The sequence below is a fragment of the Nannobrachium achirus genome (assembly GCF_963921795.1).
Source record: "Nannobrachium achirus genome assembly, chromosome: 17".
Taxonomy (NCBI): Eukaryota; Metazoa; Chordata; class Actinopteri; order Myctophiformes; family Myctophidae; genus Nannobrachium; species Nannobrachium achirus.
In genome coordinates, this window is record NC_137824.1 from 31,695,246 (window position 1) to 31,714,607 (window position 19,362).

Genomic DNA, 19,362 nt, shown 5'->3' on the forward strand with positions numbered 1-19,362 from the left:
GTAGAAGAGGACAACAAAAGGCAAGGTACTTTAGACAATATTGGATAATCTTGTTTTATCCACAAGACCTTACCATTCCCTCTGGGTTCATAGAAAATAAACTGTTATGAGAAAAATGTGTTTTCGATCTCGAGTATACTAGTATCAAGAATACCGTGCAATGCCTGTCGGAACACAGTGCCCTTCAGTTATGTAATATCCCTTGTACCCATTGTCAGAGTACATAATGAGGTACCCATTATCACAGTACTTGGAGGCCATCAAGAATCTTCATGTGGATTTGTTGGTTTAAAGTAATTTTTCTAAAGAGTTATGGGCATAAAAGGGACTAGAGTTCTCAAATTCGGCCCGAGCCCGACCCGACGTAATCGGGCCGAGCCGGGCCCAAAAATTATAATAATTAGTCGGGCCGGGCCGGGCCCCGGGCTCCGTCACTCAAGCAACAGATAACAGGCGCATATCGCTGTCTGCCTGTCTTTAGCGCAGCTCTGAAGCCTGTCTAAGTTCCTAACCAATGATCCAAGGATAATCAGTGACGCATACGGAAGTATAGTCTATCAGTCTCATAGAGCAGTCTGGTTGTTGTGATGACGTGACGTCACAATCGAAACCTTTGGATATACGGAAATTCTGCTACAGCAGCGAGTCAGCGTTAGCTCTGTGTGGAGCGGCTACGATGAAAGTTTCGAGCTGCATGTTAAATTAAAAGGCAGCAGGCAGTTTCACAAGTTTGTAATAAGTATAAATCCAAGAAAACTAGCCTACTTTCAAAGCAGAACCAACCTGGATATATTGACAAGGACTTAAAAGGATTGTATTACAACAACATCAACATGATCAACCTAAAAGCACCATACGTTGACAGCCTTACCTTATAGAGACGATCATCTCGGCTGGTAAGATATTATTAATTCCATTATGCTTTGTGGTTAATCAAGTGTCCTTTGCTGCTGCTGTGTGCATTTATATTAACCCATTTAGTGCTCCTGACATTAACGGGTTAAAATGTCCAGCGTGCCTCCCCCCGGCCCCATTCACTACCGTTGTCTTATTTTGAAGGCCAGAAGTCCATAGCGTAAACACTTCCGGTCTGACGTCTTCGCGTCATTCACAGGAAGCGATCATGTTTACGTGGTGCCATGCTGGATCGGATCGGTGCTTTCCAACATGTGCTTTATAAGCGAGCATCTGCCTCCATCTTCGCTTCTAAAGTGTAGTTTTGAGATAATGGACATTAAAGATGAGATCCCCCGTCCACCTCAATGTTATGGGATTACTATTTTGTGCCCGTGGAGCCGTGATGAGGATAAATCAGCGACGGAGATGGACTCGGGACCTTCCACCATTGTACTCGGTAGGATACCCGCCGTTACAGTAATATATTACTTTTCACGAGTATACTCGGGATCGGCACCATGTACTTTTCGAGTATTTTTCACGAGTATTCTCGGGATCGGCGCAAAATGAGTTAAAGGGTTTTCAGCCGTAGCGCGCAGCTTATTATGTGCCTGAGTTGTGTATGTTTAAGCATGGTGGTCAGGGGGTGTCGCGCACTAAAGAACAGATCTGCAAGCCCAGAATGCAAGCCAGATGAACACGTTTTGGGTTTATAGATCTGCCGAGCCTGCTGCCTGTGTTTGATGCGTGACCGTTGAAAGGACGAAACATAAATCACGCAGGCAGCGATAACGGAAGGGAAAGAGAGGATGAGAGATGTATGATTGAGATTGACTGTTGACAACAGGGATTTAACGTTAGCACATTTTGTGCAGAACCTTGCATGTTTCATGAGCAATTTAACACGTGAAGTTGCCATTTCGCCAACTATTATGTCCGTTCTCTCACTGTTGTAATTTGAGACACTGGTGCTGCCTACTGGCGACGTTTTTTTTTTTTTTTTTTCCTCACTCGGGCCTTCGGGCCGAAAATGATGATAATTGTTAGGGTCGGGCCGGGCTCCGGGCCGGCCCACTCGGGCCCAGTTAGGGCCGGGCCTTAATTTCCAGGCCCGTTGAGAACTCTAAAAGGGACACAGAGAGTGAGAGAGAGAGAGATACAGAAATCTCCATTCATTGGGCTTAAAAGGGACACACACATGGGGTGGGCGATATGGACAAATTCAATATCACGATATTTTCCCAAGCTGTATCACGATATACGATTTCATCACGATTCTTTTTCACATTGGTTTTTATGGTTATTTTTCAAGTTACTTGACAAAAACTAGACTTTCTGGGTTCTTTTTGGGAGGTCTAAATTGAACTTTACAAGTACCTGTATGTAACTCTGACAGTATACAAATGAAACCAAATGGACCCGTAAAGTTAAGTGGAGACCTTGCCATTTTAAAGTTGCACTGATTTAGACCAAAATGCAGGTTTAAATTGAATTCTGCAATGAATCTCTGTATTAACGATTAAACAGGATTTTTTACAAGGCTCCTCAATTGTATCACGATATATAAAATACCTCTGAAAAGGCATAGATAGATAGATAGATAGATACCTTTATTATCCCAAGGGGGAAATTCAGTTGTCCAGAAGTAGCACAGCAGTATACAGTTATTTACAAAGTTACAGAGACGTAAGAAAAGATAGATAAGAGGGGAAAAAACAAAAACAAAGACAAGAGCAGTACAGTACCAATAAAGAGAAGGTGCATCAATAGACTAGAGGGGGCGAATAATATATAAGTATATATACACCAGTAAGGCTCCCTAATCGGGAGATAAGCGACCGTAGGTCACTTATCTCCACAAATAGGGCAAAAATGTGTTTTGCCAAAATCTTCCTGATCCATGTTGATGACATGAGTGTAGACATACTGTGTAGTGATTTTCGTGATTTTAGGGCAAAATCTGTAGGAGCAGTGTCCAAAAATGTGTTTTTAAAAATCGGCCTGGAGGTGGCGCTATATGGGACAGATTCATGTTGATGGGATGAGTGTAGACATACTGTGTACCGATTTGCGTGATTTTAGGGCGAAAATTGTAGGAGCAGTGTCCAAAAATGTGTTTTGCAAGAATCGGCCTCATGGTGGCGCTAGAAGAGGGCCATGTGAGAAATGAGGGGTGGGGTCTCCGCGCCGGCAAGGCGGACGAATAGGTACCGGCCCCGGCTGTCCCGGTCGCTCCTAGCCGGAGTTACGGCATTTTATGTGAGCTGCAGTGTAGGGGGTCCTCCACTGGGGGCGCCACCAATTTTGCATCCGTTCTGGAGCACCAGGAGTCGGTGGTCCCCGGGAATTCCCCGTGAGCAGCCCCGTTGGGGTGGTCATTTGGTCATGTTTGCGCATTTGGTCATTTTTTACATCTGGGGGTCCCCCAGGGACCTGGGGGTCCCTGGAGCTCCGGGGGTCCTTCGAGGTTGTAGTTTGGCAGCCAAGGAACGTGTGTGCAAAATTTGGCATGGATCGGGGCAACGGTTGCGGAGATATAAGCAGGGAAAAATTGTGACGTGTGAGGTGTGACAGACAGACTGACGGACTGACGGACTCACTCACAGTTTGTGCAGGTTTTGATAGTAAATGCGACCTACGGTCGCAATAAAGTGTCTTGCAAAAGAGACCATAGCAGTCAATGCTAGTTAGTGCAAACAAGTATCTCACTGTCATTGTTAAACAAAGCAAAAATACTCAGAAACTACCAACACTAACAACCTAATAGTGCAATGTCAAAAATCAGTGCGAAAAAAAGAAGAAACTAGGAAGCGTGTCACCGCAAGGCGCACATGAGCACTCTTCCTGGAAGGTCCTTAGAGGTCAAAGTCAATACAGCAATAGTTCCTTAGAGGTCAAAGTCAATACAGCAATGGTTCCGTAAGTCTAAGTTAGGAAGGGAGACCTTTTCAAGCGTCCGTTATGTGTCTCGTTGTACAGCTTAAGGGCAGCCGGTACAAAAGATTTTCCTAATCTCTCACATCTCCGTACTGGGTAGGTAAAGCGGTCGTTTCCTCTCTTACTCCAGTAACTGGTGATCTCTAGATGGAGGGGGTGGGAGGAGTCGTGGAGATTGTATCGTCTCAACGATAATTATCACCATATCGCCCACCCCTACACACACACATACAGGTACAACATTACTCTGCCACAGGTACAGGTACAGTTAGATAGATCCGTCTTTATCACTATAGAGATAATGTGTACCGAATTGCGTGATGTTTGGACAAAATCTTTGAGAGCAATATCAAACGTGTGTTTTGAATACAAGTATTCAAATGTGCCGGAGATTAGCTGTCACAGACGGACGGACACACACACACACACACACACACACACACACACAGATAAGTTCGGCCTGGCGGAGACAATAAAATTAAGATTGTGGGGGTGCCCGCTGGCCTACTGGTCCAGGCGCATACCACATAGGCATTGCCACATAGGCATTGATGCCTGACGGCGTCGCCGGTTCGATTCCCGATCCTGACGACCTTTGCCGCATGTCGCTCCACATCCCCCCCCCCCCCCCCCCCATTTCCTGTCAGTCTACTGTCCTATCCAATAAAGGCATAAAAAGGCCTATTCTGTCCTTGTCACACGCCCATTCATGTGACTTGACAGATAGCTAACAGGAACAGCTCCAATAAAAGGGACAGACCACCTTCTTCATTGGCACAAAGTGTTCTTATTTTTAAAACTGCAATCAAAAAGAAATAAGTGGGTCACAATCACTGGACATATCTTTTCACATAATCATCTCAACACAAAGGCAGTCAAAAGGCAGTCAAATAGGTTACAATTGAGATCAGTCACTACTGCAGTAATTAGAATGATCCATAACAGGTGTGCTATCTCCAGCAGGCAAGGACTAATTAGATAGGATCAACAGCTGCACTGAAGCCAGCATGACCAAACAAACAGAAATATACATTGTTCTCTTTTAGCATGTTGTACAATCATAGAAACATATTTCCCACTACAGCAATTGGTAATATATAAACAGGTAAGTAAAACTTAGGATAGTATCAAACAAACACTTCTAATGTTGCTGTTTCACACAAGCATACACATTTTCCATCTCTTGAAATAATAAATGAACAGTCATGTCATACATGTCTTTAGTTTGCAAAGTACACACATTCTATGAAAATAATAAACATAATCTTACAGTCTCACAACTCTCAAGGTCCTGTGTGAGGAGAGTAGAAGAGGACACTTCTGCTGCTGCCATCTCTGAAGCTCAAAGTAGACTGACAGTTTCAAACACAGAAAGGTATCTATACCTGGGTACGAGATCGCCCCCTAGAGGAGCTAGGTGGTAGGCTATAAGACAGTTGAATATCGCCCTCTAGAGGAGCTAGGTGGCCCTGGGGCAGAACACTCCCCGCCTGGTATAATGATGATTATGCCATTAATCATTTCCTTTTGCGAAAAGCAATAAAAGTTCTTTGGGATCTTCCATTTGACCTTGACCTTTCGCACTCCGTTGTCCTTGCTTGGTATGGTCTCAGAAACCACTCCATGTGGCCATTCATTCCCCCCGTCAGGGAGTCTTTGAGCAGGATTGCATCTCCCACTTGAAGGTTGGGTTTATTGCTGTGCTATTTCTTTCTGCGCTTCCAAAGGGCATTTGCGAGACCTGGCACTTGCCTCCATCGTTCTGAGTAAAGGTCTGTGGTGTCTCCTGAAGGTGCAGGTAAGTTTACGGTCTTTTGATTCAGGATCATTGCAGGTGTCAGTACTGCTGACATACTTGGGTCTGTTGAGACAGGTACTAAAGGCTGGTGGTTCATGACCAAGACTTTGTGGGTCAAACGGCCCCCAACTCTGGGCAAAGAGTCCTCATCAAGGTTGGGGTTGAGTTTCATTAGTGGACTTAAATTCATGATCTCTTTGTCTTCCTTTAAACGCTCTTGTACACATTTGAGGACAGTGGTTTTTGCTTGCAGGGCAAGGTCAGTGTCAACTTTGTTTGCTTGTTGGATTTCTGGAGTTTGTTTGAACACCTCGCTCCTGAGGTTGCCCATCTCATTGAAGGTGTCAGAGTTCTTGTAGTTCTCTTTAATGAGAAGGTGTCTGGGGGAAGGATCAAGATCAGATGGATAGACATTACTGCGTATGGTTGTTTTGTGGACATTGACTGTAGCAGTCTTGTGAGCTCCTTGTAAGCAGACTTCTCCCACAACAACCCAACCTAAAGGGCACTTTTAACCAAACCGATTCGGCCGCGAATCGGCGGCGGATAGCGTCTGTTGCCGAACGGGAGCTCATCGTCAGGTTTTCGGCAGCGGGTCGGGAACGTTATCGACCAATATCGACCGAAAACTGGAAAACTGGACTTGCTCAGTTTTGTTGAGTCGTCCCTGGCCGTCGGTAAGATTGAGGGAGTTGTAGAATAGTTTGCTACCACTGCAAAACCAAGCCAAAATAAGCCAGAGACATTTTCCCGTCACATATTTTTACTAAATACCATATTCTCAATCTCAACTCTCAGTTCCTATTCCAATCTGATCCAAAGCAAAGCTAGTAGTAGTAGGATAGTAGTGCAGCAGCTGCCCGTGTTGTTGTTTTTTCTCTCCTCTGCACGGAGAACAGAACAGAGTGCCTCCGCGGGTCTGGTTGCCAGATTCTGTGAGTGAAATAAGCGACCAGGTCTATGAAAATAAGCCCAAAAGCAGCGACCAGTTTCACCTCTGAGCTCTATTACATTAGTTATTTTATAAAATAATGTTGAAAGCAAGGCCAAATAAGCAACTACACTTCAGAAACAAGCCCAAACAAAAGCAACCCACAACTAGCAACATTATAGGAAAACAGGATCAACGTTGCTTATAACGAGCAGACCTGGCACCACTGCCATACAGTAACTACAGTCGGCGTCGTCTGAAAAAATAAATAAGTGCTTAGTTTTTTGCAGTTCTTTGCAGTCTGTGTACAGTCAGAAGGAGTCTCCTGTAGGCTGTTTGGTGTGGAGACACCTTAAGTCGAGACGTTGTGCGAATGGCAAGTTGTGAGGTCCATGCATAAGAAAGAAGAAGGCAAAAGTTATGTGTTTTCCCAAAGACACAGTCTCTGACATGAAAGACAGAATTCTGGATCTTGTCAACAAACACCAAACGGTGAAAACCCTGATTCTACATACTGGCACATGTGACACAGAAGAAAAACAGTCAGAAATCTTAAAGGAGAATTTCAGGGCTCTATTCAACACATTGAGCTTCCTGAACAGTGACATAGAGCTATGGATCAGCGGTCCCCTACCGCCTATGAGAGGCACAGACGAGAATTTCAGCAGACTGTTCTCTCTGAGCAAATGGCTTTTAGCTGCATGCACCGACAAAAATGTGCATTTTATTGACAACTTCAGTTTTTTCTTCGACAGAAGACACCTATTTGCTGATGAACGGCAACTAAATAAGCTAGGAGCAAAGCTATTTTTGCAGAATGTTTTCCATGCTCTGGCCTTGGCCAGAACACAACAATCCAAAACAACAGATTGTGATGAACAACTCTTATCTGCAACCCACGAAGAATCCATAACAAGAGATAGTGTTATGGTTACTGAACTGCCCCCCTCGGCCGAGGGGGGAACGGCCTTGGTGAACGGAGGAGCTACCGTTGTCCCTGCCCTCCCTGACGAGGAACTGATTATGGTGAACGGAGGAGCTTCCGTTGTCCCTGCCCTCCCTGACGAGCATGACAGTATGGTTACTGAACTGCCCCCCTCGGCCGAGGGGGGAACGGCCTTGGTGAACGGAGGAGCTACCGTTGTCCCTGCCCTCCCTGACGAGGAACTGATTATGGTGAACGGAGGAGCTACCGTTGTCCCTGCCCTCCCTGACGAGGAACTGAATATGGACAACATCTCCGCTGAAGAGTGGAGTAGACGAATGAATGCAGAGTTGGAGTCACTCAGGGAAATGTTCGAAGAGGACAGTAATGAAGAAGAGTTTTGTGGATTCCCTGCTTCAGCCGTGGCTGGCCCGAACAGTGAGCAAAGTGAACTGGCAACTGACAACGGAGAGTTGACAGAGGAAGAGGAGGGGGCGGGTACAACCGCCCCATCACCCCAATCCTCCTCTTTCTCCCTATCTCCAATGCCTCTTCTAGAATTCACGAATGGAATGAATGAACTCATTAACACTGCGTTAAAAATGACCCCGGCCAGACACACGGTCAATGGCCCGGCGGCACAACCACCACAGGACAAACGCCCGGCACCACAACCACCATCCCTGAAAACGCCTGAAATTGCCCCGGCCGTGCCCCAGAAATCTGTGGCCTGGGTGTTTTCGCCCCCACCCATCCCTCCACGACCACAACGACAGAAGACCCAGGCCTCCCAGCTGGACAATACGTTTAGCCGTTGATGTCAGCTGGGTCCATTATACCCAGCAACTAACGTATCTGGACCCGATGCTCCTTCAAGCGCTTTTATTAAGCAGGCTCACAACATTTCTACTGTAATTTCAAATAGAGAGTCCAGGATAAGCAGTGGCTCTGCTAATTTAGCTAACTTAACTTACATTCCCTGTAGGGGCTATAGTACAGTAAAATGTCATAAAATAAACCTGGCACTTTTTAACATCAGGTCACTTTTAAACAAGTCCTCCTCTGTAAATGATATAATCTGTGAAGAGAAATTAGATATAATCTTTTTAACAGAGACATGGCTGGGCAACGATGGAGCTTTTGCACTTGGCGTCGCCTGCCCACCAAACTATCACTTTATTCAATCAGTGCGCGAAGGAAAAAGAGGCGGAGGCTTGGCATACATTTTCTCTGACATTTTTAAATTCAAGTGCCTGTCCTTTGGAAGTTTTTCATCCTTTGAATATCAAGCTAACTTATTTGAGAGTCAATCCTCTGTTCTAATGATTACGATATATCGCCCACCAAAATGTAGCAAAGCCTTATTTCTTACAGAAATATCTGAACTTCTATCTATCTGTTCCACGGACTATGAGAGAACCCTTATTGCTGGTGATACTAACTTGCATGTGGACACTGTTACTGATCTTACAGCTATGAGTTTCTTACAGTTACTGCATTCCCTTGATTTTGATCAGCATGTTACCGGGCCAACCCACAATCAAGGCCACACCCTTGATCTTGTGATCTCTAAAGGGCTAAATATTTCTATGGACAGGATTATCGCTAAGCCTGATTTATCAGACCACTATTTACTGTGTTTTAATATGACTGTCTCTGATCTAGAAAAAAACAATAGAGAATATACTATAAAAAAGAGATTTTTCGGTTCCTCGGCAGCAGAAGAGTTTGCCAGCCTTCATGCATGTGCACCCCGCCTTCCTGATATTCCCTCAGTAAATGATATGGTTCAACGTTTTAATCTTAAATTGGAGTCAGCTCTGGATATAGTGGCTCCTATGAAAACTAAAAAGAAATATAATTCCAAAGTAACACCCTGGATAAACGATCATATACGTTCACTCAAAAAACAATGCCGCAGAGCAGAGCGAGCTTGGAGAAAAAATAAATTAACTATCCACCTACAGATATTTAAGGCGTCAACAGCCACCTATAATAAAACCATGCGTCTGGCTAGGCAGGCCTATTTTTCCGGAATTATTAATGAGAATAAGAACAATGCTAGGGTCTTATTCTCTACCATTGAACGCCTTTTAAACCCCCCCCAGTCCTACAAGCAGTCACTCCCTGCCTCTAAAGCAAAGTGTAATGAGTTTGCATCCTTCTTTGACAACAAAATTGTTAACATTCGAGCTGGTATTATGAATAATACTGTCACAAATGCAAATGCGGTTAATGGTGCCATGTGTAAAAGCATCGATAAATCTAGGGGGAGCCTAGTATCATTTTGTGCAATTGATGAAGAGGAACTTCGTAAAACCATATCGCAAATGACATCGTCTTCTTGCTCGCTGGATGCAATACCCACGCCGTTTCTTAAAGAGGTTGTAGACTGTGTTATTGAAGATATCCTAAAAATAGTAAACAGCTCTATACAATCAGGTGTCTTTCCAGACTCACTGAAAACGGCTGTAGTTAAACCCTTACTCAAAAAACCCAACCTTGACCCGTCCGTGCTGGATAATTATCGACCCATCTCTAATTTGCCTTTTCTGGGCAAGGTCCTAGAAAAAATTATCTTTCATCAATTGGATGTGTTTCTGCAGAACAATAAGGTGCACAACAAATTCCAATCCGGCTTCAGGAAAGGACACAGCACAGAAACTGCACTTTTAAAAGTTATTAATGATCTTAGGGTGGCTGCTGATAACAAAGATGTGTCCGTTCTCCTACTGCTGGACCAATCGGCGGCTTTTGACACAATTGACCATACAATTCTAATACAACGTCTCGAACACTGGGTAGGACTGTCAGGTACAGCTCTGTCCTGGTTTTGCTCTTATCTGACAGGCAGAAGCTACTCTGTTAATCTAGCTGACTTCGAGTCAAACAAACACAACATCTGCTCTGGTATTCCACAGGGCTCGATTCTTGGTCCTTTATTATTCTCCCTCTATATACTGCCGCTGGGAGAACTTATTTCCGCTCACGGTGTGAATTTCCATTTCTATGCTGATGACACCCAGTTGTACCTTTCGGTGGCTACGGACGACCCCTGTGCTCTAGACCCATTGCTGACGTGCGTGTCCAGCATAAAATGCTGGATGAGTGAGAACTTTCTCAAGCTAAATGAGGACAAGACAGAAGTTCTCATAATAGGTTCTACTGCCCAGAGAGAATCAATAATAAATAGACTTGGTAACCTGGCTAAATAAAATAACACCTCTGTTAAGAACCTGGGGGTGATCATTGATGCTGAATTAAATTTTAATACACACATTAATCATGTCACGAAGATTGCCTTCTTTCACCTTAGAAATATTGCGCGAATTAGAGCCTATCTGTCGCTGAACGATGCAAAAACGCTGATCCACGCTTTTGTTTTCTCTCGGCTTGATTACTGCAACGCACTTCTCTCTGGTCTGCCAAAGAAAACAACTGACAGATTACAACTTGTTCAAAATGCAGCAGCCAGAGTTTTAACAAAAACTAAGATAAGAGAACATATTACTCCAGTTTTAGCGTCGCTACACTGGCTCCCGGTTGTTTTTAGGATTGATTTTAAAATTCTTTTACTTGTTTATAAAGCTCTAAATGGTCTGGCACCTTCGTACCTCTATAACTGCCTGCATAGATATGTTCCAACCCGCCCACTCAGGTCCTCTAGTGCAGACCTACTTGAGGTGCCAACAATGACATATAAAAAATATGGTGAAGCAGCTTTCTGCTTCTATGGACCGACAGCTTGGAATAAACTACCACTACACCTAAGACAGGCAGCCTCGGTGGATAGCTTTAAAGCACAGCTCAAGACCTATTTCTTTACTCTTGCTTTTAGCTAAATTTTTTAATCCCTGTGCTGCTATTGACGTCCGCACGGCTCTGAAATTGTTCTTCAATGTTCTATGCCTTTATTTTTTCTTGCTTTATTGTAATCATTTTACTTATCTCTTTTTTATGTATTTTTTATTTCTAATTTACTTTTTCTCTGTTAAGCACGTGTGCTTCATTTTATGCTCTGTAAAGCACTTTGAGCTGCATTTCATGTCATGAAAGGTGCTATACAAATAAAGTTTTATTATTATTATTATTATTATTGTACTGCTGTCTAACCTTGTGGACTTCAAGGACATCTCTTCCAAGCAATAGCAGGATGTTTGCATCAGGATCAATGGGGGGAATTTGGTTTGCAAGAGGTTTGAGGTAAGTATAGTGACTTGTGATTTCTGGGGACGGGATTTCTGACCTGTCATCAGGTATACTGTCACATTCAATCAGGGTTGGCAGCTGAACATGTGTCTTGCATCAAGTGATTCCACAATGTAATTTCGTGCCCTTCTACCTGCTGTCTCAATGATGCCTGAACAGGTCTTTAGGGTGTATGGAAGAGACTCGACTCCAATGTTGAAGATGTCGAGGAACTCCTTCCTTGCCAAAGATCTGTTACTTTGTTCATCCAATACTATGTATACTTTGATGGCCTTTTCTCTGTGCCCAGCTGGGTACACTTTTGCCAAAGATATCTTCGAGCACGATCTCGCTGTAGTTTCTGCGCCACACACCTCTGTACATTTATTTGTGACGGATGACACTTCATCCTCTGAATTATTACTTTGCTCCCCGCCTTGATCTTCTTGCGGGGCTACGTTTGTCACCTTTACTGTGGCTGGTCCAGGATGTAAAGCAGACTGGTGTCTTTCGCTCTTGCATTCGCGACAATTTATTGTCCAATCACAGTTCTTTGTGCAATGTTGTGTCGATGAGCAACATCTGAAGCCTATGTTTTTGTCTTTAAGATACGCCTTAAGTTCATCAATTTCTGAGAGGATGTGGCAGGTGATTAAGAGGACACTCTTTACCTGGATCATCGTTTGCGTTCTTTGGTTGACTCTCTTGAGACTCTACTTGTAGAGCAGGATTCACTTCTGACTCTGATTCCACATCTGTCTTTCGTACCGCCACGGCAGGTCTGTAACCTTTGTTTGCAGGTTTCTCTGGTTTGCAGCTAATGTCACTGCCTGAAGCTAAAGTAGCGAAACTGGGGTCGTTTCGTATTTTCGCTTGTTCACAGACAAATCTGACAAACTCAGAGAATGTTGGGTAGGTAACAAGGTAATCTCTCTTGTATTTAGAGCCATACATTATCCACCGTTCCTGCAAATTATACAGTAGTTTCTCAGCTATCGGGCCTCTTGAGTTGTCTAGATAGGCGAGGCCTTGAAGGTAGCCACCATATTTTGCTGCTTCAATTTCAAGAAGTAAGTCTCCCAATTCCCTTAATCTGTGATTGTCTCTATTTGCGATTTTTGGAATGTTTTCCAACTTCTTAATGAGTGCACTTTCTACGATCTCCGGTGCTCCATAAGATTCTTCAAGCCTTTGCCACAGAAGGAGTAGTCCAGTTTCAGCATTGTGGACATGCAATGACCGAATTCTTTTTGCATACACCGAAGATAGTGGGCCTAGCCACTTGGTCATTAGATCTAGATGTTCCCTGGCTGTTAGGTTTAGTTTGTTGGTTGCACTTAGGTATGACTCCTTCCAAGACCAGAAATTCTCTGGCTGGTCATCGAAAAGTAGAAGGCCAGAGCTGACCATCTCACGGCGCAGCAAGTATTTTGCTAGGTCAGATGCATCTGCTTCAGCCGGTCGGCTGACTCGGCTATGATCTGGCGTACTGTAATATTGAGACTGCTGGGGCCTAGAGGAGTACCCTTGTTGAGGGTTATAACTTGGTGTACTGTAAAGCTGCGACTGCTGAGGCCTAGAGTACCCTTGTTGAGGGTTATTACTTGGTGTACTGTAAGACTGTGAACGATGAGGGTCAGAGGAGTACCCCTGCTGGTTATATGCAGCATGTGTATCATGGTTCGCCCTGTGAAAGCTGACACCTCTACTGGGTTGTGCTCTCGTGGTTGGATACAAGGACTGTGTTGCTCTTGTAAATGGATGAGAGGAGGGCCCACTGCGTGTTTGTCGTTGAAGAGGTCTAACCTCCATTGATACGTTGCTAAAGGTATGATAACTCAGTTCACCGTCATCACAATCATCTTCGATGTTGTAATGTGTAGTTGAGTGTGGCACCTGAGTTGAGGTAGGTTCTGTCTGCTTAGGGTTGGTGTGTGAAGGGTTAACCTCTGGTGACTGTTGTTGCACATGGACAGTGTGTGAAGGGTTAACTTCTGGTGACTGTTGCTGCACTTGTACAGTGTGTGAAGGGTTGTCTTCTAATCACTGGCATAGGCCAACTTACTATAGTAAATACTGGACATTATACTACAGTAAGCTGCGTAACAAGGTTTTTACATTTGTTATCCAGAACACACTAAGTTCATAGGTTGAACTTAGTAGGAATGATACCATTTACTGTATATCACTGGCACCCAATATGGTGACTAAGGAATATGATGCCTAGGGGTCCTTGGAGGGGGGGGGGGGGTTCAAGGTGGTCCCCAGCTTGTAATCTTCACTGATGTTACATGTTGTACATAAGTAAATACAGTACATACAACCAGAGAATGTACAAGAAAATCCATTTGTATCACTTTTACTATTACTACGGTATATCATCATACCAGTTAAAACACTTCTAATCCTACAGTATGTGCTGCTTAGTTGACTGGGGTCACCAAGGGCTCTATATTAAGTACACTAGTATTTCACTCCACACTCTTCACTAAAAATAGCCAATCTACAAGCTTGAATGTTCTCCCCCAGAATACAGATGCTAGGGTTCATGTGGTTAACCAATATTGAAAGATAACCTTTGCACTTTACAATAGACTGCCCCGACAGCCCAGGTAGGACTGGGTGGGAAAGGTGGGCACACACACAAAGCATCAAATGTCAAGGTAAGTCCCAGCGGCCGGATGTCTGGGAGCAGCAACAGCAACAGTCTCTCCAGGTGGACCAAAGCATCCTGCCTGACACTACGAGTCCCAGGACACACCTGTCATCCCAGCCCGCCATCATGGTGCCAACATGGATGTTTACCCATGCTCCAGCACACACCTGCCGCAGGGACTCTCCACGCAGCGGGCAGAAGACTATGCGGTAATTTCTTTAATCCAGTCAATATGGCAGAGCCATGCCACTACTGCTGCTTGGTGGCAACACTGGCAAATTAAAGTGAGAATCGTGCCCAACACCTGCCTTTAATCAAATGCAATCAGGCAGTAACTGTTGCCAGTGAGTCGAGTTAGAATTAACATTAACAGTTGGATGAGCTACTGTAGTGAAGGTTAGTGGACCATATGGACACCTCCGGTCCATTTACACTAGTTTATGACAGTTTGAGATCACATTCAGAATATAAAATGGATGAAAATCTAATCTCAAAATCGATATTTATTGAGACAATATTGTGGGCATTGGTGTTTTCACAAAACACTTTAGATAAATAGATTTTAGATAAATAATCATCAGTAATGCCTATATAATAACTGCGTAAATGCAATTAATCTAACAGCTAGAACAGTCAGGAAAAGACAACACATCATATCATATCACCAAATCCAAAATCCCATATAACATACAGTATTTGTTATGTCACAATAAAGATATGATTTCAATATATTGCCCAGCCCTACAATATAAAGCATTGTTTTGATAATGTGACATTATCAATGTAATAAGCATTTCTGTAAAGGTTTCTCTGTAAACTGCATTGATCATGTTGTTGAATCGTGATTGATTACACAATTGTTTTTAGTGTAATTCATTTGCAATAACTGCTGTTTGTGTCATGAGAACATCCACACACATTACAATATTGCACAGCAATAATGTTACATGATTTATTTTCTAAACAAGGTTGACATTTCACCGTGAATAAAAGCATCAACCTGACATCAACCTGACTAATAGTTTGCTGTGAAAATGTCATTTCATTGGATCATTTCAGTACCCACCACATTTTTGGGGTCGGCATTCAGTCCTCCACCTGCGTTTCCATGCCAACATGTCCGCTTGTCCGTCACCTGCAAATACTGTGAAAACAAACACAATTACAACATTGAGTTTGTTGTAACATGATGCATTTTCATTCAGCACATTGTTATCTACCTAAGCCTTATATTGACCAGAGTCCCCCTGGGGTTTATATGAGGCCCGGGTCATTGACACTAAGACTTGACTAACTTCCCCCAGCAAGTGAATAAAACTTGCAGGCAGGTGAAGTTTGCTTTCAGGTTGCCCGACCGGGCAGATGCTCATTTGAGAGAGGACGCAAGTTGCGCAACTGTCTAAATAAACACAACACAAGATACAGTATCTATCTAAACACCTGAACGTGGCCAGCGCACAGCCTCAGAGAGTAATGAAATAAGTGTTAAATTGAGCTGTAATTAAAATCTTACCTATCATTTTATAATGGAAGATTTACTTTTCGGGCATGTTTTATTATGACCTTTGGGCATGTAGAACATGACCTGTACTTGCCCGACAGGCAAGTGCCTCTGAGACCTTGGTGTCAACCCCTGAGGCCCCTTCCTCTTTTTGCTCTAAACAAAATATCTTCGCTGGAAATAGCTGATCTACAAGTCCACAACGCACTTGTAGATGATCTGTTATTTTACCTGAATGTTCACCCCAGAATAGTGACTAGTGTTAGGGTTCGGATCCGAACCCTAACGTTATTGGTTTGGATCCGTTTCTTACTAAGCCAGCACACGGCATCCAAGACTTTAGTTCCAACTATTTGAAAAGGCTTTTCTACTCTACTTACATTTGCCGCTTCCAAAATCCGACGACAGTTTCCGGTGTTGTTGACACTCCATGGTGTCGTTCTCAGGTTGGCTGTGGACCTCAACTGATGAAGAAAAAACAACAACACAGACATGCAGATTGTTTTGGTTATTGATGGTGAGATTATTTTGCTAAACATTTTCCATTGGCGTCATTATTAGTCTTGATGATTTGGTAATAGAATAATTATTTTATTCCTCCAAAGTCCACCATGCTATTCATGAAATGCATGCAGTAGAACTGCTGTTAGAAATGACTGCTTAATCTAAAACTAAGCAATATATGAGTTGCTTAATTTAATTGTTCTAAAGTTACACAAAATTCTCCACAATTGCCAAATTCATTCATGATATTGTGGAAACATGCATTGTGATGTAATAATATTGTTTGTTTTAGACAAAACCTTCTAGGTCCAAAGTCCTTAGTTAGGTTTTCAGTAAGCTGAAAAGTTGCTTGCATTGTAGATCGTCTATTTTTGTTACTTACTTGGTATGATGACGTTAAGTAGGGCAGTAATTAAAGAAAAAACAAAGGTTTCTGCCTCTGACAGCAACAATACACTGTAGAGTGTACAGATTTCCACGTTCCATACTAACTGACTACCAATAAATACCAATGGTTTCTTTGGTATGAATTAACAATATATGACGACAAATCGATAATGGTGTAATCAAGTTAACAACAAGAGGAAGTTAGAAGATTTATGAAACTAGTTTGTTTATGCAGTCTTCTGTGCATAAATACAAGTATTCAATACCACGAAAAGTCTTTATCCCTGTTTTCTTTTCTTTCTTTTTTTGTTACTTATTAGCCCTTTCTCTCCCCAATTTAGTTGTTATGGCAATGAATTCCTTGGCACACCTGTCAGTGAGCCCCCAGGCCCCCCACCGGAAGGACAACAGGACATAGAGCCTCTGTCCTACTCCTCTTGAACAACACTACCTGGTGACAGGTGCCGCCCCATCCCGTAGGATTAAGAGCAGTGACAAATATCACTGGCTTTCCTACCCCTAACATGGGCCAATATAGACACTCGACAAAGTTGGAAGAACCGCAGCCGATTTGAACCAACAGACTCCACGATGGTGTGCCACCCCAGCACCCTTATTTGTCCTAAAGATGTTTATTCAAGTGATATTCCTGGCTAGCCACTAAGCTGAATAGTGAATACTCAGTATCATGAGTAACTCTAGCTCTGGTCCCTAGCATTAGAATGAGTTCTCCTTAACGCTATGTCAGTGTGAATACTCAGTATCATGAGTAACTCTAGCTCTGGTCCCTAGCATTAGAATGAGTTCTCCTTAACGCTATGTCAGTAACCATCGGTGAGCCCACAGGAATGGCTGCACACCCTCTCGCCTGTTGTGAAAATAACAAATACAGTTTAGCTACTCACCAAAACAAAGGTGGCTGTTGGGGAGTTGAAAGCTTACTCTACTTAGTGGACTCTGGACTGCACTCTGGGCCCCCCAACAAACACCTAAAATACATTTCTATGGCAAAATGAAAAATAATCAACCAGACGGAGACACACTTCCTTGAAGATCAGGCAGAGCCAAATAACACCCAACGAGACTGATGCTCTGTTAATGCGGTCCTCTGACCTGCGTGGCAGTAGTGAGTTGGCACCGAGAAGGCGACGACTAAAAAACTAGAAGTAGTAGTGTCTCCATCCGGTGGATTATTTTTCATTTCGCCCCAGAAATGTATTTTAGGCGTGTGGTGGGGGGCCCAGAGTGCGTCTACTAAATAGAATAAGATTATTTTCAACTCGCCGAGTAGTGAAACCGTATTTGTTATTTAATATTTTAACATTTGTTATTTTTACAACAGCGTTAACTAGGAGAACTCCTTCTAACGCTATGGACCAGAGCTAGAGTTACTCATAACCTGAAAAGTAAAAGTTCTTCTTGAATCATAGAACACATTAGACCATGTGAGGACATGACAAGTTGTCATGACCTCACATGGTCTAAACTCTAATGTGTAACGCAGACACTCCCGAGTCTGCACTGCAGCACATTATTAGGATAACACAACATACAGTCAGCTGAAAATAATGACAGGCTGTCATCATGCTGTCACAACAGAGTAAAGATGAAAGCTGAGGAACATTAAAGTCCAAAGTTCACAGCGAGATTAAAAGCTTCAAGAAGCAGGATAGGGACATAGAATGACATCAACAGACAGGCACACACACACACACACACACACACACACACACACACACACACACACACACACACACACACACACACACACACACACACACACACACAGGGTGGGTAACAGTACAGCTCTTATCTCACAGGACACGCTATTTACTCTCCCCAATTCCACACGTGACAAACAGACAGGGGGCCACTGTCTACTCTAGCATCAGCATCGTGCTGCTCACAGTCCAGGCCTGGGGAGCAAGCTTTATTATGTGGTGTAGGAGGTATTTGTGTGTACAAAGAGTTCAGTAACAGGAGTTTCCCCGTCTCTTTAGTAAACACAGTAAATAAACGGTCAGGATACAAGTTTAATCCAATCAGGATTGAGAAGGCATACAGGATAAAAAACAAGTAATATTGGAAGTGATGCAACTAAAGAATGGGCAGACACATTTTTTACAGCACCCTTAATTAAAAACTAAAAGTTTCATTAAAAACTAAAAGTTTCAGCACCCTTAATTAAGAAAATAATACAAGATCAAAGTTTCCACTGCCAGAAGGCAAGTGTCACTAACAAAGTGAGCTGAAGGTTTACATTAAATTAAAATGACAACCGCGTCCGAAAATAGCAAATCTACAGGTAGCTCAGGTACAGGTAGCATCACTTTGGGCATTGAAGTGAGCTTGTAGATCTGCTATTTCCCTAATATTATTATTACAACCTCTGGGTTTATGACGATACATGTCATCATGATGATGACATGTTGTATCATCATAAACCCGGCGGGTAAACCATTCATTAACGTACATACACGCATGGCAGCGACTGAAACTGGAAATACAGGACGTATAACAGCTATAACGTAACTTCTATGTTAATGTTTATGACACAACATGAAGTTTATTAATTCAATTCATTACACCAGCCACTGTCCTTGTGACCCAAAGTGACGCACGACGTTAAAAAAAACGC

At 43.2% G+C, this 19,362-nt stretch overlaps 1 protein-coding gene across 1 annotated transcript in view; it reads right to left on the reverse strand.

Annotated features, from left to right (window-relative positions):
- abcb7 (ATP-binding cassette, sub-family B (MDR/TAP), member 7) overlaps nt 1-19,362 on the reverse strand; it is a 57,371-nt gene that overhangs the window by 37,793 nt on the left and 216 nt on the right. The window contains exons 2-3 of the mRNA XM_080746351.1: nt 16,214-16,297; nt 15,399-15,476 (exon numbers count right to left, since the gene is read on the reverse strand). Of these exons, the coding sequence (XP_080602477.1) occupies nt 15,399-15,476; nt 16,214-16,297 (162 nt within the window). The remainder of the gene's footprint in view (nt 1-15,398; nt 15,477-16,213; nt 16,298-19,362) is intronic.